The 23,520-nt window shown below is 39.0% G+C and overlaps 5 protein-coding genes, 2 long non-coding RNA genes and 1 other non-coding gene across 21 annotated transcripts in view; 2 read left to right on the top strand and 6 right to left on the bottom strand.

Annotated features, from left to right (window-relative positions):
- The first annotated feature begins 59 nt into the window (after positions 1–59).
- Positions 60–2,627, top strand: LOC123470997. Of its 6 annotated transcripts, none has more exons than XR_006644788.1 (7): positions 60–150; positions 313–549; positions 608–703; positions 764–956; positions 1,024–1,850; positions 1,928–2,048; positions 2,133–2,627. It is a non-coding gene; the product is annotated as an uncharacterized LOC123470997 (long non-coding RNA). The 6 variants fall into 6 exon arrangements; XR_006644790.1 differs by having other exon boundaries at positions 1,024–1,084; positions 1,152–2,048; XR_006644792.1 differs by having other exon boundaries at positions 764–924; positions 1,024–1,084; positions 1,152–2,048.
- An 854-nt stretch (positions 2,628–3,481) lies between these two features.
- LOC116920474 lies at positions 3,482–9,105 on the bottom strand. The gene is made up of 7 exons (XR_006644846.1): positions 8,776–9,105; positions 6,916–7,004; positions 6,621–6,824; positions 5,397–6,539; positions 5,069–5,137; positions 4,598–4,990; positions 3,482–3,731 (listed from the first exon to the last, which is right to left on the bottom strand). It is a non-coding gene; the product is annotated as an uncharacterized LOC116920474 (long non-coding RNA).
- On the bottom strand, positions 7,157–8,764 carry LOC116920356 (speckle-type POZ protein-like). The gene has a single exon (XM_032926576.2). The coding sequence runs from the start codon at positions 8,371–8,373 to the stop codon at positions 7,405–7,407; it is 969 nt and encodes a 322-aa protein (XP_032782467.2). The 5' UTR covers positions 8,374–8,764; the 3' UTR covers positions 7,157–7,404.
- A 1,923-nt stretch (positions 9,106–11,028) lies between the features above and the next one.
- On the bottom strand, positions 11,029–13,976 carry LOC116920386 (speckle-type POZ protein-like). 2 transcript variants are annotated; one of them, XM_045171761.1, is made up of 5 exons: positions 13,847–13,976; positions 12,802–12,917; positions 12,477–12,657; positions 12,049–12,361; positions 11,029–11,862 (listed from the first exon to the last, which is right to left on the bottom strand). In XM_045171761.1, exons 4-5 carry the CDS (start codon positions 12,302–12,304, stop codon positions 11,213–11,215), a joined length of 906 nt encoding a protein of 301 aa, XP_045027696.1. In that variant the 5' UTR covers positions 12,305–12,361; positions 12,477–12,657; positions 12,802–12,917; positions 13,847–13,976; the 3' UTR covers positions 11,029–11,212. The 2 variants fall into 2 exon arrangements, with proteins under 2 accessions (XP_045027696.1, XP_045027695.1); XM_045171760.1 differs by having other exon boundaries at positions 12,049–12,657.
- Positions 13,177–13,249, bottom strand: Trnar-ccu. Its single transcript has one exon. It is a non-coding gene; the product is annotated as a tRNA-Arg (tRNA).
- LOC123466402 (speckle-type POZ protein-like) lies at positions 13,838–15,841 on the bottom strand. Its single transcript, XM_045171746.1, has 2 exons — positions 15,576–15,841; positions 13,838–15,250 (listed from the first exon to the last, which is right to left on the bottom strand). The coding sequence occupies exon 2, from the start codon at positions 15,127–15,129 to the stop codon at positions 14,023–14,025; it is 1,107 nt and encodes a 368-aa protein (XP_045027681.1). The 5' UTR covers positions 15,130–15,250; positions 15,576–15,841; the 3' UTR covers positions 13,838–14,022.
- Positions 15,842–16,101: 260 nt separating this feature from the next.
- LOC116933250 (speckle-type POZ protein-like B) overlaps positions 16,102–23,520 on the bottom strand; it is a 64,308-nt gene continuing 56,889 nt past the window's right edge. For 5 of the 8 annotated variants that reach the window (XM_045171739.1, XM_045171738.1, XM_045171745.1 and 2 more), the window contains one exon: positions 16,102–17,510. In XM_045171739.1, the coding sequence (XP_045027674.1) occupies positions 16,392–17,510 (1,119 nt within the window). In that variant the 3' untranslated portion in view covers positions 16,102–16,391. Of the gene's footprint in view, positions 17,511–17,600; positions 18,001–18,077; positions 19,349–23,016; positions 23,142–23,520 lie in introns of those variants that run through there. The other 3 variants (XM_045171740.1, XM_045171741.1, XM_045171742.1) reach the window with 3 other exon arrangements.
- Positions 19,452–20,717, top strand: LOC116920275. Its single transcript, XM_032926445.2, has one exon. The coding sequence runs from the start codon at positions 19,452–19,454 to the stop codon at positions 20,715–20,717; it is 1,266 nt and encodes a 421-aa protein (XP_032782336.2).

The following is a 23,520-nucleotide window of genomic DNA, read 5'->3' on the forward strand; positions in this document are numbered from 1 at the left end:
AATGACGAAAATACAAGCGACTACAGTGTCATCGCGTGGTGGAAAAATAAAGCTTGTACTTGCTGCCTGTCGATCATGGAAGAGAACTTATATAAAGCCCTGCACCACGAGTTTAATTCTTTTCGACGCTGATCGTCGGCATTGCTGGTTGTAAGTATACACGTTGTCGTATTTTAATTTTCTTTCAGCTTTTTGTTAATACTTTTTTTTTTTACCAGAATGTGGTTGTCAAAATTCTTACGTTTTATCATTAGTTATTATTTAAGTTACCGCATTTGTGTTCAGTTAACAAACTAAAAAATTCCTTTCTAGGTAGCATGACTAGATGATCCCAGTTTGCATTTCGACAGATCGCACGGTGTTGGCTTAGGAAGTCAAAGTAACTTAAATTTTAAGATTGTGCTGGGCATATTCACTCAAAATTAATTACGCTTGGCTTTTAAAATCTACACTTGACAAGTTATTTTGCAAACATGTGGTCATGGCAAGGTGGCTAGTGTGTTTTAGGTGATACGGTAGTCGAGATTGAATTGTGAAATCCAGTTATTGGTAAGAGTAAGTTTCTTGTTATGTGTGTAATTTAATAATTTTGATAATTGTTTCAAAGTAGGTGGAATTAAGATATCTAGGCATTTAACGGAGTTTTCTGATGGTTTGTTCTGCTGTCCATGAGGCTGCACTGTACAATGGAATTCTAGTGGTAGTGAGTTTCTTAAACATTGCAAACAGTGATTGAAGGTGAAAATTTTTTTTCTATTGTCAGCTACTTGTTGCCAAAGCAGTTTGGGCTACCCTATCTGTACTTTGTGATTGTGGCATGATGGAATTCAAATATGAATTTGACCAGTGCTTGGTGGTGATGCAGCTTGATGACGTGCTACTCCACATGGAAAGTACCATTAAATATTTAAAAACAAAATTTATGTACGTTAACAAAATACTTTGAAAAAGAACAAGTGAGGATTTCAATCATTAATTCAGTAAGTATATAAGGATATTTTCTATAAAGCCATTTTCTTCCAGGTTTGCAGAAGTTGTGCTTGTGAGTGAAAGTTCTTCTTTTCACTGTGGTTATTTGGTGGTGGTAAGAATGCTGGCAGGGAAGTTTTCATTGTTTCCGTAAGCCTATGTTAATTCTCGATTCTTTTCAGAGTTAGCCTGTTGCTTCATGGACCATTTTTCTTGACTTTTATATTAGTTTGCTACTGTAGTTCACTCTTTGCTTGATTGTTTTTTTTTAGTTTCTGTTAATAATAGACTGGTTTCCCAATCTGTGGTTCACTGTTGTGGATATTAAAATTTAAGCTGAATGTTTTAGAATGATCTATTGGTTGTCACTTAGATAGCTTAATTGGCATTTGGACAAAGCGCAATGTGCTTGCTTGTCTTGATCACATTGTCTTATCCTGTGGTGGTTTTCTTTGGGTGAGTTAAATACTATATGATATTTTAAGGTGTGATTAACTCTTATTTAATTCTATCCTAAAGTTTGGCATGTTTTACAAAACCGATTATTCATGTGTTATGAATTGAGAAATTTCCTTTCTACGTATTCCATGTGATAACTTTTTATAGGTAGAATAATTATATAACTTGGTTTTGACAAGGTCTGTGAAGCTTGTTTGCCCTTTCGATTTTGTTACATGCCGTGGTGGTGAGTTTTATGTGAATTTTTTCATGTGTTGATTATGCATTTGCGTTGTTACCAGATATTCGCTGTTCCTGCTTGGTGGTCATTGAATGAGAATTTTTTGACAGTTGTGGGAATTGGGAATTGATTTTCTTTTTATGGTCTTAGATCTGTAGGTACTACTTGGGTTGTCCTCGTGTGGACATCGCACAAATGTGGGGTAAGGGGAATGTTGGTGGTCAGATTGGGTAAGCAATGTTAAGTTCGCTAATTTTAATAGATTTGAAATTTTTTTAGGATGACCATTCGACTTGGTTGATAATTGGGATAACATGGTGCTATGTCATCCTCTTGACAGTGGCTGGTGTTATGTTCTGACAATTGAAGTATCCACGAAGTAACCGAGTAGTTTTACATGGTAAATTTGGAATTAGTTAATTTGTTGGAAGTTATTTATTTGTGGTTAATCATTAAATTTCTTTTTTTACTGTTTGATTTGTAGGTTTACTTGGCATCCGTCTTAGTCGAAGAGTTTGACAAAATGGGACTGACGTGTTAGATGTAGAAATATATCCTTTATGTTGAAGACGATTCCGAAGATATTCTTTTACTAAAATTAACAGTACATCCTTGTCATATTCTTTGGCCCTGTTTTACTTGACTTGTGATAAGCCTGTGTTGTGGCAGGCCGTTCGGTGGTTATAAGAGAAATACTTGGGAGTGATGTCCGTTGTATGGACATGATGTGTACTCCATTTGTAATGTTATCAGGGGGATGAAGGGTCCAAGTTCAATGCAATCAGCGTGGAAAGAGTATTTTCACATGATAGAATTTATGTAAAAATGTTAATGTGGAAATTTCTTTATTCGTAAAGTCTCATGTTGTATTATGTGTTGGAAAAAATCCCTGATAATCGACACACCACACTTATTTCTTGTTAATAACTTGTTTTTTAAATGTATATCGAATTGATAATAAACATAATTTCAAATATAATTTTCTGTGTTATATATATTTTACATGAAATTATTTTTCAATAATGAATTATTGTAATATTTATTTACTGAAAAATTTTCCCGGTAAATTTTTTTGGGGGAATTTTTCCCGGTGGAATATTTTTCCGGAAAATTTTTTTGCCAAAATTTTTCCGGAAAATTTTTTTGCCAAAATTTTTCCCGGTGGAATATTTTTCCGGAAAATTTTTTTGCCAAAATTTTTCTTCCTCCATAATTTTTCTTTTAAAATACCAATTTAAGCAAAAATAACAAATTTATTGCCAAATTGTCTATGTGGGAGTAGATCCCTAGACTTTTGACTTACCGTGCCAGTGTTCTACCACTGAGCTACTACTCACATATTTTTATGTTTTTTTCTTCCTAATAACGCAAAACCAACCTAGAGCCAAAAATTTTTCTTTTAGCGTTGACTTGAGGATTCACGGGCCATTCATGGCACAACGGACGGACGATGGCCTGGGAACTTGACAGTGAATCCCCCAGATCATTGTCCCCACTCCAAGTGGTGGCGTGGTGGTCTGGGGAACCAACCCGGCTCAGCTGCCCTGGGAACTTGACGGTGCATCTCCTAGATCCATGCCCAACTACCCCACTCCATGTGGCCACGTGATGTTCTGGCGAACACGGCTAAGCTACCTTGGCAACTCGACATGTATTGCTTGAATCTCTGCCAGTACCCAACTCCAAGTGGCCATGTGGTTAGCTACACGTCAGGAATATTAAAGGACAACCTTCTTTGTGATTGAAAGACTTGGAACATTTGGAATGTAAAATGCTTCAGCATACTATGGTCAAATACTATTACACATAGACACTGTGAAAAGTAATGGAAAATTATTTCAAGTAAGATGATCAAATATATTTTGTTGTAACAGCTAATGGCGATAACAACAATATTTAGAGCAATTCACAACATTTGTTCGAAACACAATATCACATTGACACAATCATATTTCAGCCGAAAACAATTGAGAAACTAAAGTAAAAAATAATTAATGACTTGTCAATCAACTTCTTCAGCGTCATCTATCGGGAATTTATTGATGTAATGAAACACAATGAGCCGGCATTACTGACACGCATCCTACGGAAATTGTACAATTTTTACGATATTAGTTTAATGGCAACGGATCGTTGTCATTGATTTCAGGTCCTGCAATCATTTCCCGATTGATGTTAAATCGACAAAACTATATTTTAACAATCACGTTCAACGAAGAATTTCAATGGAATGACTATCAGATATTCGTTTAATTAGCTCGCTTCTCCTGTCTTCGTGTTCTTGATGCTGCTCTAGACCAATTTTTGAATTCCCTGAAATGACACTGCAATCCTAACATTTCAGAAACAGAGGGCATTTACTTACTATGATTTAGTTTTTTCTACGGATTAAACGACCAAGATTTTTTTGTTTAGTATAGAACCAAGATAAGCTGATAACAGATGGCGTTCTCCAGTTGATAGCAATACGAAAACAAAACCGACGAACTGTTGGGACATTCAGCGAAAACAAGAGAAAGAACAATATAACATTTCTGTTGGATGAAACGAAGGCAAAAACGATAGAAACCCAATGAAAACTTACAAGTATATTTAAAAATTACATTAATTTGTCATGAAAACAATCACTATGGCCCATGGTAAACAAATAACATTTAGTCGCACGTTTGTTGAGCACAAAGGGCAGCAAAATATGGAAAGATGAAAATAGAAGAAAATACATATATAAAATAAAGGCGGGTATGATAGTCGTATCTGAGCAACGATTCATCAAATGCATTGTTTTACTACATTTTAGGGGAGTTGGCCTCTTCAAAAATTAAAGGAAAACGGAAACGATTGCAATAACAAATCTCGAAGACTGGGAGTCGTCAAGGTTTCAGGGGTTTCTCTATACTCACAGTGCAATTACACATGCAAACAAAAGAGACGAAATGTCTAAAGACTCACCTGGAAGTGGAATAGAGAATTTCTTTTATTTAAACACAGCACACATCAATACCACGGAATGGCAATCAGCTGATAGTTTTGTCATTTCGTTTACTTTTTTCACTTGTTAATAAAAACGAACATGGTGCACTAGGTGAAGGAGCATTAGGCTCGTCCACAGACTGTTCAGCACCAATCCATCGACGACGTAATTCACACATTTTTTTTTCACAATTAATGCAGCAACTGATAAGACACATGACTGTCACAATGAAAAGAAAACGCCAGCACAAAGAATCGTCACGACCATGAAAACGCAGCAAGTCGAGATCACCACGTTGAATGACCTTGTTTTCTTCTATCCGTAAATGTAAGACACACCAACAGCGATGCCAAATTTATTGGTTTTCAACTCTATTAAAACAAAATTAATAAACCTGATTGACTGATTCAAATGTAATTTATTGATATTTCGTTACATAAACGCCTTACCTTTCATGGTAGAGAGGTAGACTACTTTCTAATTTGGAACGATCTGTTTTGTTGTTGTCGCCACGCCATCTATAGTTGATTTTTAGAAATACGAAAATAAACCCGCGCAAGTTTCAAAATCGTTTTTACGTTGGTCCAGACAGGATCAGTGACAAAAAACATCTGATCAATTAGTTACAAATTATGCCAAGAAAATAATTTATATAAAACTAGAATTATGATATCAGTTAGGAGATGAAAAAAAATAAATAAATACAAAACATGTCCGTCTCAACGATCTACTTTTTAAACGAAAAAAACAAAAAAACAAAAAACAATATGAACTCACCATCAACCACGCTCATTTTGGTCCGAAGCGCTAAAATGACATCATTTCGTAATCACTTGTTGTTCTAGTAAGTATTATCCAGATATATCTGTGATTTACCGAACGATTACAAGAGCGATTTTACGAGTGATTTAACAAAGTTCTTTCAGTGCATCTTTTTATCAAGATTTCCTATTCCATTTGATATCTATCCGTTCATCCATCGGGTGAAATCACCCCTGTTTCCATCACCAAAGCCTCTTCCTGGAAAGAAACGGGAATTTCTTACTGCGGTGTTGGATGATGCAACATCTTGGTCTGCAACTGCGAAGGCGGTTGTCATCAGGGAACCGAAGTGGGCATATCATCGTTGAATAACGCCACTGGCCCTAATGCGAAGGTTAAAACGTGACTGGATAGCATCACAATAGAGAATCCCATGGGATGGGAGCTCTCCTATTTAGTGGCTCAAACCATGAATTTAATCAGCCAAAGATGATTCTAGCTGAGCAATCCAGTCCAATCGATCTGCCACTAATAACGAAGAAAATTTCTCTAAATAGAATTAAGCAAAAAACCAACAAAGAATACAATTACGTTTTACCCACTTCCTCAGACTTCTAAATTGACTAGCTTTATTTGAATTAACTCATATTTGTATTTCTTTCTTAAAATTCCCTTTCCCGTGATTTAGATAATAGCAGGCGTAAAGTATTTCGAACGCCAAATGAAACCCAATTGTCGTCAACTGCTAAATAACGAATTTCGTAATATTTGCGAATTAAAAAACGATGGAAACAATATGCGGAACAAATTAAAATGAAAAAAGGAAGATTAAGTAAACATTAGTGTTTAATTTTCGTGTTACCATTTTAATTAGAAGAAGAATCGATGAACGTTGGTTGTGCAATCCCGGTCTAAAGCTATTTATCATGGAGTTGGTTGGTCAAAATATTCACGAATATTTCTCTGGATTGAGCAAATCTCGTTGAAAGCTCCACCAAACTTGTCGCCAGTTTTTCTTCAGCTTAATCTTTCCACATCTCCGAAAGTCTTTCACGAGTCTCTTTCCAGAACATCTTCGATGATTATCGCAAAAGTCGTCATCCCAAGCGTGTCTGCCAGTCTTTCAACGAGCACCAGACTTTGGTGAAGGCTGTTTATCTAAAATAAAAAACAAGAGTCAATAACCAAAATGACCAATTTGGTGAAAAAATTAATGACCTGCCCATTCAACGTACTCACCACTAAACTTCCAAAAGATGTTGAAGTAGGAAAACAAAGTTCTATATGCAGTTCGTCGAGAAAGACACAGAGCAAGTTCAGGATCGAACTTGTTCCAAAAAGGATATGGCTAGTCGCACGTTTTGCAGGGGAATTTAGACGCACATCTTGCTGCTGTGATTCATCATGCAGTCGAATCGCATTAGCAGTCCTCCTGGATTTATTCTGCACAGAAAAAGAACAACAATCAAGATAATTTGCTACACAAGACCTTCAAAACAAGGCAAACAACATAAAAAATTTAAACGATAGTTACATATTTTTGAGTTCCAATGACTCCGGGCGAGACAAGTTCGCTTCCAGTTGAACATTTTAAGCCACCGGAACTGCCTTGGAATTCTGACTCTAATGCAAATGATAAAACAAGAACAATTAGGTTTTTTTTTTTTGTGGTTTGCAAATTTTTTTTTTTCGTGGTTTGTTTGCATTCATTTTGTTAGTTGAAAAGTTGAATGGCACTCGATGCAACAAGGAAAAAATTTGATGATGACATTTTCCATTTTTCTAGATGCCTTTTATTTCTCGATTAACTTGTTTTTACAGGAAATCTGGGGTCTTGTTGGTCAAGTCAATTAAACTCTCCACCAGCCCTAACAAACATCCATCGAATTCTGAACTCTTATCTCCGTTTAAAGGTGTAGCAGAATCTCTTCAATGTCCTTCTGGGAAAATTTGACGGCACGCCACTTCATTTGGGCTGGAAGGCGCTGATCGGGAGTCTCCAGTAATCAGTTACCAGATGACTTTATTTAACCTTGTAATTAACGCATTCATATTTCAAGGCATCCAGCTGAAACTTGTGCGCAGCAACGTAGATTTCGGGTTCCATCTTCGCCATCTTGTCCAAGGGTACTTTACCCGTGTAGATGAAACGCAAGACTTCCTGGAACACGTCAGGATCGACGTCTTTGACTTCCACACGCGTTGACGATTCACCTGGTGTCTTAAACAAAGCGGCTAAAACTGGGCTTCTGGAAGCAATGACCGTCTTGTGGACTTGGAATTCGCGGCCTCCGACAACAAGTGTAGCATCACTTAAATTCATCTTTTTAAAGAGTTCTTCGATCGAGTTCTTTTCCTTCCTGCGGCGTATCTTTTTCTTTTTAGGTGGAACTTGCAGATCAAGTTGAGGTACGACGGTTTCGACATCCCGTGAAGCTCCTGGACAAGAGAATACGCCCGAGCCAGTTTCTTTCGACATCCACATTTCTATTTCGCAATAGATGCTGAAACTTCCATCTTTCTGGAGGCATTCGTTAAGAGTTTTTTTGTCCAGATGAAGAACTTCATGATATACTTTGGAACCTTTCGGTAAAACAGTCACTTTCGGGAGCAGCATCTCGCGTTTGATGTTTAAGAGCGACACCTTGACACGAACAGGTTCGTCCAAAACAGCAAGATCCGAGTGCGGCGTGTACGACTCCAGCAGAATTCTGAAGCCAGGACTATCTTCAGAAAATGTTAATGTCCACTTCATACAAGGATTTATTTTTGATGGGAAAAAAGACGTGGAAGGAGATCCAAAAAATTCATTCAAGGATTCAAAACAAGCAACTCGAACGTTCCATTCGAAATCGACTTTATCGATTTCATACTCGGTACTACACAAATTTTGGGACATCAAAGGCTTAACTGGTTCACTAGATGATGTTTTCTTTGCAACTTGGTTCATTGCTGATTGAGAAGAATCAGCAAGTGACTTGCTGAACGTCATCCAAGTGAAATGTTCAACTATTCGCTTTGAAGAGCAGAAGACGAATGAAGACGTTTGTGAGAAAGTGAGGGCTAGAAAGGTTCAAATTGTTGTGCACATGTAGGGAGAAAAATAGAAGAAGGATCTAAGAACGTGGCAAATGTTTGAAAAACGATGAATTTACACAGAATAAAGGCAAAAACAACTAGGGAATAAAAACATTTTAGCATCTGTCAATAGGGGAATAGCAGGAGAACAGAAAGAAAAAGATTAAAAGGTTATGAACAGCAGTCACTACTGTTACAAGTAATGAGACATGAAAGAAACTCTGATTCTAGGAAAGACATTTGCTACGTGGCACAAACATCATGGCCTCGACCTCGTTGCTAAAAAATTGTTTCTCTTGAAATACCCCACATTTACCTTTGCTTGAATGATGATCACTTTCAACGGCGTAGAACTAATGAAACTGCATCACATGGAATGTGAAATTAACTCAGAAAGTGAACAAACAATCGAAGGGAAGCACCAGAACTAAATGAACTTATCAACCCTAACCTCCGTTCAAACTGCTGACAATTTAAGGGGAGGGGCTAGCAACGGTCGGCCAGTTTGGATTTTCTTTCTTACCTTTCCCTTTTCCCTAACGCATCCGAGAGAAACCAAATTTGCCACCTGTTTGCCTCGGGTAATTCTCTCGATATCATTGGCCTATCCGTGAGGAAAATAAATGCCAACAGCCTCCGCCGACATCGTTTCATCCGTCTTTCCTATATGAATTAACAGCGGCGGATGAATTACTTTAAGAAGCGAATTACAAGAGAAGCGAAACGCCGGAACTAATCAACTACTTACTTTTTCAAATGCATCGCTGGATGCGGCTGGGCGGCGAGTGCAAGCAGCTCCAAGCAATTGTCGGTGGAGATCCTCTTCATCAAATGAGTTTCGCACTCGGCTTTCAACTGATCCAGCAAATACTTGTCCGCCACCGCCAAAACACCAACTGCCATTTTGTCCAGCGTTCCAGGAGACATCTGGCCAGTGTACACGTAACGAAGGACTTCTTGGAAAACGTCAGGATCGACGTCTTGGATGTCTACCTTGTTCAACAATTTCTCTGCTGTTTTATGATTGAACATGGCGGCAAATACTTTGCTTCTTGCCGCTAGGATGATCTTGTGGCCAGGAAAAACTCACCCTCCGACATTTAAGTTAACGTCACTCAGTGTTTTGTTTTCTAAAAACTCTTCCAACTGCGTCAGAATCAATTGACTCCGACGAATGTCGGATGAATCTTTAGATTAATAGAAACCCGATTTGGTTTTTAAAGTACTAATTTCGACAGTACAATAGATGTTTAAGTTATCTCTCGTTCCATTAAACTTTGGTTTCCTAAAATCTTGTTTATCGATGCTATACACCATGTCTTCGTCAGAGGAAATTAGATCGTTCGGAAAAACGGTCAGCTTTTCGGAAGGATAAAGCGATTCGCCTTTCTTGTTTGCAATCCTGGTGCTCACTTGAATGGGTTTAGCAATTTCGGAATACTGTGCACCTCGTTCCAAATGCAGTAGAATATCAATGAATAGGTTCGTATCACGGAGGCTAAGGGTCCAAGCACAATAATCTTCCGATAAAAAGCGGGGCGATTTGATAGAAGTGGTGGGATTGTCTAGAAACGCTAACTGAATGTTCCATTCGAACTTTGTTTTGGAAATCTCGGTCACCGTTGGACACCAATCGTCGAGAAGTGACGGTCTGAACGTTGATTTTTTTATGAGCGTAACTCTTCCCACAACGATCCCATCCATTTCTGCTTGTTACGAGCAAATGAGGGAGCCTGCCTTATTTTTTTTATGTAACGCAGTGCCGACTCGATCAAGAAAATTCTTTTTTGTAGGAGCAGTAAGTGACCGATGCTGGAATAAACAGAAAATAGGAAATAAAACAACAAGGAACTGTAACAGCGAGAATAGACAACAACAAAAATTAAGGCAGAAAATGGCTTTAACGATTGGACAAAAAAATAATCTTTGCATTTCGTTAGAGGATGTCGATCGGAAACAAGAAAATTGGAAAAGAAAGAATGATTAGCCCAAGAAACAAACGTTTGTAACAAATAATTAAAAACATAAGAAACTCTTTGATGCCATTGGCTCCGTACTCAAAAATAGTATGGCTTCGATCATTAGCCAACAGACTTAACTGCTAGAAAATTGTGTTTTCAATACCTTAAAGTGGCCTTCTTTATTTATTGCTAAACACGTGCAGAACTTGATGCCAACTAATGAAGCAGCAACACAGCAAAGGGAATTGGCTCAGACGAGAATCAAAAAGTAAACAAACACTCAGAGGACAGCACCAGAACTAAATGGAGTTTCAATCTTACCTTTCCAACTACTGACGATTTAAGGGGAGGGGCTATTAGCAAACGGTTGGTCATTATGAATTTCTTTTTCTCTCCCTTCCCTTCCCTTTGGCAAATAACAAAATTTTGCCACCTGTTTGCCTCGGGTAATGGTCACAGCCCCATTGGACGATCCATTGCGGAATCTCCTGGATCCGTGAGCAAAATGAATACCAACAGGCAGCCAGCCTCCGCAGTCGCTGTAGAATTTATTCAATCCTATATCGATCCCTATAGAAACTATTAAAAGCGGCGGATGAAAAACTTGGCTCATTTTCCTGTGTATTTATCGATTTCCTTGTTCCCTTAACACTGCACAGGAGATTTAACTTTAGCATATTATAAAAAAACACACAACTGAAAAAACAATTCTGGAACAAATCTATTCCAGGTTAATTTCTTACAGTTACAGTTTACTTTCAATCGGACAACACAGTAATTTCTCATCTAATGCTAGACATCTAAAAGCTTCCGTCCGCACAACATTTCGATCAATTCACACGACCAAACGAGATTCTCTTTTTTCGCCTTTTTCCATCCATCGGTCGCCATCACAAGAGCAGGAAAACGCCGGAGGAAATCAACTGCTAACTGTTTCAAATGCATCGCTGGATGCGGCTGGGCGGCAAGTGCAAGCAGCTCCGCACAATTGTCGGCGCACATGCTGTTCAATAAATGAGTTTCACACTCGGTTTTCAAGTGATCCAGCAAATATTTATCCGCCACCGCCATAACACCGACTGCCATTTTGTCCAGCGTTTCGGAAGACATCCGGCCAGTGTACATGTAACGGAGCACTTCTCGGAAAACGTCAGGATCGACGTCTTTGATGTGTACGTTGTTCGACAAACTCTCTGCAGTTTTATGCTGAAACATGGCCGCAAATACTTTGCTTTTTGCCGCTAGGATGATCTTGTGGGCATGGAATGTTCGTCCTCCGACGTTTAAGTTGACGTCACTCAGCGTCTTGTTTTCAAAAAATTCTACAAACTGAGTGAGAACTAACTGGTTATGATGAACAGCGGGAGCAATTTCAGACGTGCCCGATTTGGTTTCTTTTGGAGTCCAAACTTTGACAGTACAGTAAATGGTAACGTTGCCTCCTTGTTCATAAAATTTTGAATTTTGAAGTTCGTTTCTTTTGAAACTAAACACACGCGGACTTTCTAAACTGTTACGGCTAGAATAAAACTTAAAAATTCCCGTATGTATGGGAAGCAAAATGCCTTTTTTGTTTGCAATTCTAGTGATCACTTGAAAGTGTGAGAGGATTTCAAAAAAGCTCTCACCTTTTTCCATCTGCAGGGCAAAATATATTTCATCAGTCCAGGAAGAAATTCTGATATTCCAAAAGAAATAGTTTCCTGATGAAAAACGGGATGATTCAATGTAACGCGGAGAATATTCTAGCAAAGGAAACTGAATGTTCCATTCGCAATCCGTTGTCGTGACCTCACTAAGCGTTTGACACCAATTTTCAGCAAACAAAGGTCTGAACGTCTCTTCTACTTGTGTGGTACCTGCTTTCTCATCGATTTGATTCATTTTGCTTAGCAGAAGAAATTCGGCGGACACCGTCCCCAGACCAAGAAATTTTATTCACTAAAGCAAAACGGTACTCGATGTGAAAATGGTAAAGCGAGGAACAAATAACTCGTTCCGACAAGCCTTAAGGACTAAATGACAACTGAGAAGAAAGAAGAAAAACTTTGATTACCGTAAGTCCTCGCCAAGGACAAACTATCCACGATGACAATAAGACGACGCATTTCAGCGAAACAATCAGAAACGATTGATTTCCGAATAACTGAGAGCTATGCGTTTGGCCAACGAAGAACCGCCTTTGGCATCAGCGATTAAATTTAATTAAAGCGTCATTTCTGCATCCTGGAATAGAACTTTGACGAAATAATTGTTGGGTTAGCTCACTCCACTCCCCCCTTTCGCTATTCTTTGCCATGTTAAAAATAGTCTTTTGCTTTAGAATTTGGGCAGGTCAAACGTGATTTAGCAAATAGGTATAGAAAGATGGTTTTTCATACCTTGCGATCCGGGACGGTACTCCGCAAGCCGTAACAGTTTCCACTGACTAGAACCACATTGCATCAAAGATGTCCAAAATCATCTGCCATTTCGTGGTTCATTCGCTGCTGCTAATCTGAAATGAACTGAGCAAAGAAGATGACCAATTAACGAGCAATAATTTTTTTTTCCGTTTTATAGAGATAACCTCCCTATAACTTGCTGTTCTAATTATGCGATCTATATAAGTAATCCAAATTTTAAAAAACGACTCAAGTAGGACGGGCCATCCACGTGATCAACACGATCCTTTTCTCTCACGTTACAGTCCGATATTAAAAAATAGATTCTATATATCCGCTGACATGTAATATGTAAATGATATATTATATGAGTACCTCTGGCGAGACTCGAACTCGCAATCCCCGGCTTAGGAGGCCGGTGCCTTATCCATTAGGCCACAGAGGCTGATGACGATAAGAGAAGCTCAAAAATGCATCCGCTTTTCCCCGTCCGATTCTTACAAACGTGACGTAAGTGCACTCAAGAGTCTCCGCAGTGTCATTTCAGTCAACTAAATGTGTCTACTATTGTTACGACTAATATCTAATTTAACTTGGTTTTGAATACAAAAATATCCTTACTGTTCGCTTGAATGCCAAACACTTCCAACGATATAGAACTAATAATGAAACAGCAACACAGATAAGGGAATTGGCTCAGAAGATGATCTAAATGAGAACGAGCCACTAATGAGATGCACCGGAACTGAATGGATTTCCCACACTTGACCTTCCAAGTTCTGACGTTTTAAAGGGAGGGACTATCAAACGGTTGGCCATTTTTGATTTCCTTTCTCAACCTCCCTAACGCATCCGAATGAAACCAAATTTTGCCAAGTGTTTGCCTCGGGTAACTCCCTCGGTGTCATGGACGATCCATTACGGAATCTCCTGGATCCGTGAGGAAAATGAATGCCAACAGCCAGTTAGCCTCCGCAGACATGGGTCCATCCGTGATCCTTAAAGAAATTATTAACAGCGGGGGATAAAGAACTTGACTCACTTTGCTTTGTATATTTCAATTTCCTTGTTCAGTCGACACAGCCCACGAGATGAATAGGAGACGTAACTTCACTATATCCAAAAAACACAACTTATAACAAGAATTCTGGAACAGACCGATTCTAGATTAATTTTTTTGCAGATTATTTTCATTCGAACAGTGCAGTTATTTCTCATCTAATGCTCGGCATCCAATACCCTCTGACTGCACAGCATTTCAATGGATTCATACCACCAAAGGAGTTTCTCTTCTTTCGCCTTTTTCCCTCCATCGGTCGCCATCACAAGGGAAGGATAACGCCGGAGGAAATCAAAAGCATACTTTTTCAAATGCATCGCTGGATGAGGCTGGGCGGAAAGTGCAAGCAGCTCCGCACAATTGTCGGCGGACATGCTGTTTATCAAATGAGTTTCGCACTCAGCTTTCAACTGATCCAGCAAATACTTATCCGCTACCGCCAAAACACCGACTGCCATTTTCTCCAGCGTTCCAGAAGACATCCGGCCAGTGTACATGTAACCGAGCACTTCATGGAAAACGTCCGGATCGATGTCCCGGATGTCTACCTTGTTCGACAATTTCTCTGCTGTTTCATTCTCAAACATGGCAGTAAACACTTTGCTTCTTGCTGATAGGATGATCTTGTGGGCGTGCAATGTTCGCCCTCCGACGATTAACTTAACGTCACTTAGCGACTTGTTTTTAAATAGTTCTTCAAGTTGGGTCAAAACTAATTCATTGTGACAAACATCGGACGCAATTTTAGACGAAGACGTGCGCGATTTGTTTTCCTTCAAAGTCCACATTTTTACAGTACAGTAGATAGTAACGTTGCCTTCTTCTTCATAAAAAACAGATTTTGGAAAATTTGTTTTAAAAAAACGAGACACCTCATGTCGATTGAATGAACCCAACCCATCACTCACAATAACGACCGTTTTTGTGGGAAATATATCGCGTTGTTTATTCTGAATTCTAGTGATCACTTGAGCGGAACCGCCGGTTATAGTGTTGTTTGCGCCGGGATGATATTCAAGCATAATATTTACTTGGTCTTTTAATGAGGCCTGCTGAAGATCAAGAGTCCAAAAGCAAAAGTCTCCTGATGAAAAACGGGATGATTTCATAGAAGGCGGAGGATATCCTAGAAACGGAAACGGAATGTTCCATTTGAAATCCGTTGTCGTGACCTCGCTAAGCGTTTGACACCAATTATCAGCAAACAAAGGTATGAACGTCTCTTCTAGTTGTGTGGTAAATGATTTCTCGGCGCTTCGATTCATTTTTGTTTAGCAAGAAATTCGGCAAATATTTTCCTCTTTTGGAGTGATGATATGGACCGGAAGAGACCAAAAAAACTGTTGCCCATGAAAGCAAAACGTCTACCAATGTGGTGTGCAAAATCTGCAAATGGTAAAATGATAAATAAGATACACACTCTGACTAACATTCTTAACAAAATAACAACAAAGAGCACGAAGAAAAACTTTGATAAGGTCGTGGCCATGGACAAACTATCCACGATGACAAGAAGGTAAATGTAATGTGTTTGGGGAATGATGAGAGAACAGGGTGAAAAAGACTTAAAAGTTATAAACATCAGTCACATCTCTTGCAAGTAATGCAAGTAATGACTATGATTATAGGAAAGACAACAGCTACGTAGCAAAAATGGCATGGTTTCGACATTGTCATTAGAAATTTGTTTTCCTAGAGATATTCCACATACCTTTCACTTGAATAATGAACACTTTAAACGATGTTAACTAGTGAAACAACACCAGAGGGAAGAGAATCGGCCAGGCTATGATCAAAACGTGAACAACCTACTCAGAGCGAAGCACCAGAACAAAATGAACTTTTTTTAATCCTCCTCTTCCAATTGCTGACGTTTTAAGGGAAGGGACTAGCAAAAGGTCGGCCATTTTGGATTTTTTTCCTCTCCCTTCCCTTTCCACTAACGCACATGAGTGAAGAAAAACAAAATCTGCCCTTCCAATTGCCGACGTTTTAAGGGTAGGGACTAGCAAAAGGTCAGCCATTTTGGATTTTCTTTCTCTCCCTTCCCTTTCCTTTAACGCACATGAGTGAAAAAACACAAACCAAATCTGCCACCTGTTTGCCTCGGGGTAACTGGTTCGATATCATTGGCCGATCCGTGAGAAAAATGAATGCCAACAGCCTCCTCCGACATCGGTTCATCCGTCCTCCCTGTTTGAGTTGTGAGTTAATAACCACAGATAAAATTCACTTGATTCACTTTTCTTGGTACACCTTTCTTTGTATTTTTCAATTTCCTTGTTCAATCAACACAGAAAAGGAGATCTAACAATAGCATACAAATAGAAAACACGTGACACTATTAAAGCAACAATTCTGGAACAGACCAATTCTAGATAAATTCCTAGCAAACTTTAATCCGACAATACATTCTTTTCATACATTATGATAAGACATCTGAGAGCTTCAGGTAGTTTACATCGCGTTTAAATCGATTCACACAACCAAACGAGCTTTCATCATCCGCTACATTCATCGGTCACCATTACAAAAACAGGAAATGCTGGAGGAAATTAACCGCATACTTTTTCAAACGCGCCGCTGGATGAGACTGATCGCCAATTGCAAGCAACTCTGCGCAATTGACAGCGGACATCCTCTTCATCAAATGAGCTATGCATCGGGTTTTCAAATGATAAATCGAATACTTATCCGCTACTACGAAAACACCGACAGCCTTTTTCTCCATTGTTCCGGGAGATATCCGGCCGGAATAGATGTAAACGAGTACCGCTTGGAAGACGTCAGGATCGACGTCCTGGATATCTATGGGGTTCGACAACTTCTCTCGTGTTCTCTGATAAAACGTGTCAGCAAATACTTGGCTTTTTGCAGATAAAATGTTCTTGTGGACACGAAAAATTCGATCCCCAACGTTTAAGATAACGTCACCTTGTGCTGTCTGATTTTCAAGAAGTTGTTTAAGCTGCGTTTGAACAAACTCATTATCGGAAATATTAGATGTGATTTTTGATAAAGAGCCTGATTTGGTTTCCTTCAAAGCCCAAACTGCGACAGCGCAATAGATGGTAAAGTTGCCATCCTTTTCGTAGCAGTCGGATTTCCATAATTCTTCTTTATTGATTTTTAGGATATCATTTTCATTGCCAAAACTACTTCCGGTATTTCTGTCTATCAAGGTCGTTTTTGCGAAAGACAGGTTGCCTTTCTTGTCTGCAATTCCGGCGCTCACTCGAAGGTGATGAACGATTTTGGAATGATCCAAGCCGGGTTGGATAGACAAAAAAATCTTGATATTTGATTCATCGTCACCGAGGCTAAGAGTCCACGTACAATATGCTCCCGATGAGACGGTAGATGATGTCATAGAAGGCATTGAATATTCTTTATAGGGAAGCTGGACATTCCACTCGAAATCAGTTTGGCTAATTTCGCTCACCGTTTGACACCAATTATCAGCAAGGGAATGTGTAAACGACGCTCCTAATTGGAAAGTACCTGTCTTCTTAACGATCTGATTCATCTTTGCTTGCGACGAAGAAATTCGGTGAACGCCGCCTTTCTTCAAAGTGATGAAAAGATGAGGACTCGACCAAAAAACTTGGGTTTTGAACAGCCAAAAGTGAACTGATGTGGGCAAAACCTGAAAATGGGAAAGCGAAAATTAATGAGCTGTAACGATGAGACGTAAGAGCTAGATGGCAACTGAGAGGAATAAGAAAATAAGACTCACGAAGACAAGATTTTGCCATAATACGATGGCAAGACGACGCATTCAGTGGAACAAATCAAACGATTAATTAGCGAATGTCTATAAGCTAAACGTTTAACAAATGCCCAGCGATATTGAGTTGTAATAACGCAATTAGTACGTCACATCTGGTTTCTGGGAATAGCTTTCTGGTCAGTTGCGGGAAAACTGCCACTCTACTTGGTCCTTTTCCAACAATTTAAAGACGTATCGTCTCGAATGCGCACATTTCCATAAACTTCTAATGGCCGGCTAGTCAGCGTGAGTTTCCTCACCAAACGGGAATGCCTGCCCAGTTTGCACTGCTTACGCAAATTGGCTTTTTCCAACCGCTTATCAATCACCAAGTGCCATTAATTTCTCTGCACCTTCTTTGCCTCATCTGCAATCGTAAATAACATTCACATTCAATATATATTTTTTTTCACTGTTGGATAAATAAAAAAAACAATTTATCACCCAAAAGTTCTTTTCTCTATTTCTCTGCATCGTCCATTTGAAATTTTTCACTGCTCCATCACCTATAAATGCAGTGAGGATGTGACGGTTGGTAATCAACTGTTCCACCGCAGACATCCTCCTGCCACTGAGGGAGCGCTAACCACTGGACAAATTGCAACTGAAAATGAGTCCATGTGGTGTGCAACTTTGAGTCAAACAGGTGTGCTTTGAAAAAAAGGAGTAAGGGTTTGCTATGGCGGCCATCATGGATCATTTTCTCTCCTATCCCTTTTGCCCTGACTTACCTGATATCCCTTCCGATCCTAAAGGAAGGAACGAGGCCAAGGCGCTTTCGGGCGCTTTGGTTTTCTGGCCTTGGTAACTAAAATTTGTCGAATAAATTTCTTCATATCGGCCACTAAATATCAAACAACGTGAAACTTCAATAAAGTAGGAGCTGGAGGATAAGAATGGCTTTTGTGTGGCATTTTAAACAACGCCAAAACATATGGCTGTTATTACGTTTTTTGTTTTGTTGAGTTTGCTAGTGGATTTTGACGTTAGGAAAATTACACGTTGCGCAATTCAATCGGAGTGCAACAGGTAACAGGTTCCAATAGAAGAGCAAGTAGAAATTACTATGGAAACATACACATAAAAATTAATTAAACTTTTGTGAAGTTAAAGGGTACTATGCAATAGTCGAAACAATAAGCGGCTTCACATTCATTTCAGTAAACACGCCCCTACTATACAACACGCAATTTTCATGAAGCATCATGAAAACAGTTCTAATTATACATGTCGAAGCAAAAATACTCTCAAAGAAAAATGCCGGTCACGTATGGCGATGTGACGTACATCAAAAGTTTTAATTGGACCCCAGAGCCGACATACACCAGAGAAAAAAGGCCACAAGATGTAGCCATTAAGCTATTTATTAGCTCAGCATTTACCGGCGAATATTTACGATTAGGTCAGAATTAAGCCCGTTGTGTTGCAAAACGTATTACACGCAGTTTATTGCAGGACCACCAACGATAGGCGGATAGGCTTACATTTCCAAATCGGACATTTAAGTTACGGCTATAGGTTTTTTGGTACAGTCGACAGACGGCATGTTGACATAAATAAATATGACATTTACATCTTAATCACCATCCCGAGATAAGTCGCCCACAACCATCTCCTTCTAATTGCAATGACGTGGAGAAGATAAGGTCTGATGCTCGTTCTATATCCTGTGTATATATAACTTTAACGTGAATTTGAGACCAGTGTGGTGGTCAAAGCGTTCCCGTGTCAATCAACACGTCGCCTCATAGGCACTAGTTCACGCTAAAAGTGCTAACTAGACGAATACCGAATAATTAATCCCAGCAGCAACAGAAAATGTCACTTTCACTATCACCAAGTGCGTCTACTGGTGGCAACTACACCTGTAAATTGTATTTTGATCCTGGTGCCGATCAATCTGACACAGGTGGTTATTGGATTACGGATGACCAACTTCGAAACAAATTGGTAAACTTGATCGACACGGATGAAGAGATAAAAAAAGCGTCCATCTACAGCAATCCGCTCTCTTCGTGGCAGTTGATAGACGCAATGTTTTATCACGCGTTTGTCGTAATGGAAACGAACGATTGGTGGTGGTCGATCGAGAAAAACACCAAAGGCATCACGATTCAACGTTCGAAGAAACTAGAGAGCGTTCGTGACATGTACCAAAGGAAAATACGAACGACTGATTCGACATCGTTGACAAGCATCAAAGAGAATAAAACAACTGAGGGCGGGAAGACAACAATCTGCGAATTAATCATTTACATTTGGAGGAAAGATTGTTTAAACGATGTTTACCATCTTCTTGATGAGAACTGTCAAAAATTTGCTGATACGGTTTTTAATCGCATTAAATTAAAGTGCGATGATCAAGTTTATTTTGATGAAGCTGCCGATCAACCCCGATATTCAGCAAGTAGTTGCTACATGAGCGTGGATAAATTGTTTTGTAAAGTGCAACGTTTAAGCGCTTCAGAGACTTTATCTCAGGTTCAGCTTTATACTGCGGCACGACTAAAATGCGTTATTTTAGCAGCCATTATTATAACGGCTGTGGTTGGGCTTAGTACCTTACCGTTTTCTATAGTACAGGAAATTTTCCAATCGGATATTTTCTTCAAAACATTAATGTTTTTCTTTATAGTTCTACCTGTATATATATTTTCTGCGTATGTCGTGATGTGTTCCATCTTAGAACGTATTGGATTGCTTTCCCATCATTCCTTTGTCATTTTTAAAACGAACGTGGAAACTTACTGGTCGTTTGAGCGATTTCCAACGCATTACGTCATCCATCGAGCCAGCAATAAAGACATCCTTTTGAAAGAGTGCAAGCGGACTTCACAACACTTCTGGATCTTCAAACCAAAATTGCACAAGGAAGCACTTGCCGTGAAGCGGGGTACAATCGCAATATTGGAATTGATCTGGAAGAAGGATAACCTAAACTCTGAACGCAACTTACCGATAGAAGATTGCGGACAATTAGCATCTATTATCTACGAGAATTTCAAACGAAACGAGGAACCTATTTTTCCTGATTGGCTGATTATATTTATTATATATATTTGTATATCATACATATATATATGATATCCAGCAATTTAATCCAATAAAATACATATATAGTATATATGTAAGATGAGGCAAAATTCATTAAAAATCAAAATAAATTTTTATTTTGAAAATTTTCTTAAAAATTATTATTTTTTTAAACTTCAAGTTTTGACATTTTTAAATTTGCAATTTAAAAGTTTTAGTAAATTTAAAGAAGGAAGAAATAAAAAAATCAATAATTGTCAATGAACACTGAAACAATGTGGTACCTTGAAGTTTTCCTTGCTCCATTCCACTGTCCACTATATGAATGCCTTACACTTGTGTTACGTTTTCTGGATACGCACATAGGGATGTTCATCTAGTATTTAAATAAATGACTTAATCACAACGTAAGGGTAATATTTTTTGCTACCGAGAGAGATGAACTTTTATATTTTAGAGTCCGTTGCGGTACTCAATCCAGGCCGGAACGTTCTCTATTGACTATAAAATTGCATCATCTTAAACTAAATGTTCAAAATGCTACACTATTTCGAGATTCACTCGCTCCAGCCAGTCTGAAAAGAAAAGAGAAGAAAGAAGATGAGCAATAGCGTGTAACTTTCGTTTTTTCTATGAGACGGTTGGTTGAGATACGCGGGAAAATTTAAATGTTATTTTTAAGGAAACAAAATAACGGGTTGGAAGCGTCCAGCTCATTAAAGGCTTTCTATTTTCCAGTTTTTGGGCTTAATGTACACAAACGCAACAATGTGACAGTTGATAATCTACTGTTCCATCGAAAATACGCCCCCTCTAAAGAAATTGACAGTAAAGGGCAATTCGAAGAGAAACAGCTGACTATGTCCTGAAACAAGCCGCATCTTTCCACTTTTAACATTTCGGGAAATGGGATTCGTTTTCTACGTGACAATTTCAAAGGACGCCAAATGTTATTTCTTTTCAGTTTGTTGCTTCGTATTTCGAGACCACTCAGGTCATAAAATAATCGAAACTCGTAAAATTCAAGATCCTGTAGCTAAAGTTGGACCTTGTGTACAAAATGTTACCACTGCCCCATAAAACAAGTGAATGCGATCAGCGACAGGATTCAATGCAAGAAGAGCTCAGATAATTTATCTCAAATACTAAAAACAACATTTGATGCTCGGTGAAGTTTTAGGTTACAAACCTACGAACGAAAAGTCTAAAGCCACAGAACTTTATAATATGGTTTGCTTCAACGTTCAGTTTCGTATTGATACAAATACACTAGTAACTTTAAGCCCGTCCATGGCCGGGGGATAGGTGGCGTTAGCGTATTTTTAAAGCTTTTTTTCGCCATTTGATCCCTGCCAATCTTCCCTACATTTGTTTGCCCGTCGACTCTTCTTTGCCCGCTGACCCGTTCACTGTCTCTGCTCGCCCGGCAACAACCGGGCATTTTTGGCCGGCAATAAGAGTATAGATAAAACACATCCAAGCAAACACGCGCCAAAGCAAACACACGCCATTCGCACACACGACGTGCGGGACGATCACGCCAAACTAAAAGTTTGAATTCAACTTAGATGCCTGGAGCATTTCAGCTCCAATCGTCCAGCAGCCCAGTTGTCAGCGACATGTAGAGCCGACTTTTGTCCATGACATTCTTTTTAACTGACGTAGTCCAACTCAGCTTTTTTTTATGGCTAATTCGATGCATAATACACGGTGTACTTTGTTTCCAGGAACAGCTTGGTCGGAAGCGAACGCAACCTATTGCAGCCTTAGGGTTGTTCTTGAAACGTCATTTCAGGACAATCGTTGTGCAAGTAACAAATAGCAGAAAGTGATAAATTAAATTGTTCGAATAGGTAACCGAATCAAACGTCAATGTCGTTAGTTAACGAAATCATTTACAAGTCTACGACATGATTAAACAACTCGTATTAAAGTGCATTTTCTTTTCCCATTTTTCCGATTGCTACTGCGAAGCAGAGGATTCGAAAAAAAGTCATAAACATGTTGGATGTGACGATAAAAATAAAAATAGCCGCGGGACTTCACGCACCAACTCGGCGCCGATAAAAAGCGAGTCAGTATGGCGTCCAGGCTTCTCGTTGAAAAGGCAACGCCCACAGTCTGTCGCCGATGCAGCTGATCAAGTGGAAAGGACATTTCTCAGCCATCATCCCTTCCGTCCACTCTCTCGCTCTTCATCCTCTTCATGTCAATGAAATCTCAATCAAGTTGATTGAAACGGCGGGTTTTATAAAGAGTGAAAATTATAGCGGCAATTGTCACTGGAAATGAAGAATAGGAATAGGAAATGCAAGATTTTGCTAAACTGGTGAAGAATGGTATTTCCTACCTAAATGTGCATTGTGCTACTCTTCCAGTCACGACGTTTTCCCATACTGATTAGGGCTAAATCACTGGATCTTTAAGGACGTCCACCATTCTCTGTTATTCTGATATTCACTAATTGCTGCCAGTCTGCAAAGTAACAAGGAAAAAAAGTAAAGCGTTCCTCATTTTGGAAGCATTTGGATCCATGTAAGGCCTGTTTGCCAACCAGAAGGATTTCAAAGGGAGATTTTGAATAGAAAACAAGTCATTGAATTGAATGACGAGAACAATAACTCGCGTTGGGTTTTAACGCAATTGACGAACCTGATCGCCCAATACACAGCAAGACACACGAGCCAGTTATTCAAATCTAGTAGGATTCTTAAATCAACACTTTCAACAATGTTAGAACAAGTCGTTAACTACCGAAACACCCACACACGAAAGCCAGACTGTGTTCCACTTCAACTGAAGGGAAGCACTAGCACTAAATGAATTTTAAATCTTAGTTTTTCAATTTGCCGAA

The sequence above is a fragment of the Daphnia magna genome, linkage group LG4 (genome assembly GCF_020631705.1).
Source record: "Daphnia magna isolate NIES linkage group LG4, ASM2063170v1.1, whole genome shotgun sequence".
Taxonomy (NCBI): domain Eukaryota; kingdom Metazoa; phylum Arthropoda; class Branchiopoda; order Diplostraca; family Daphniidae; genus Daphnia; species Daphnia magna.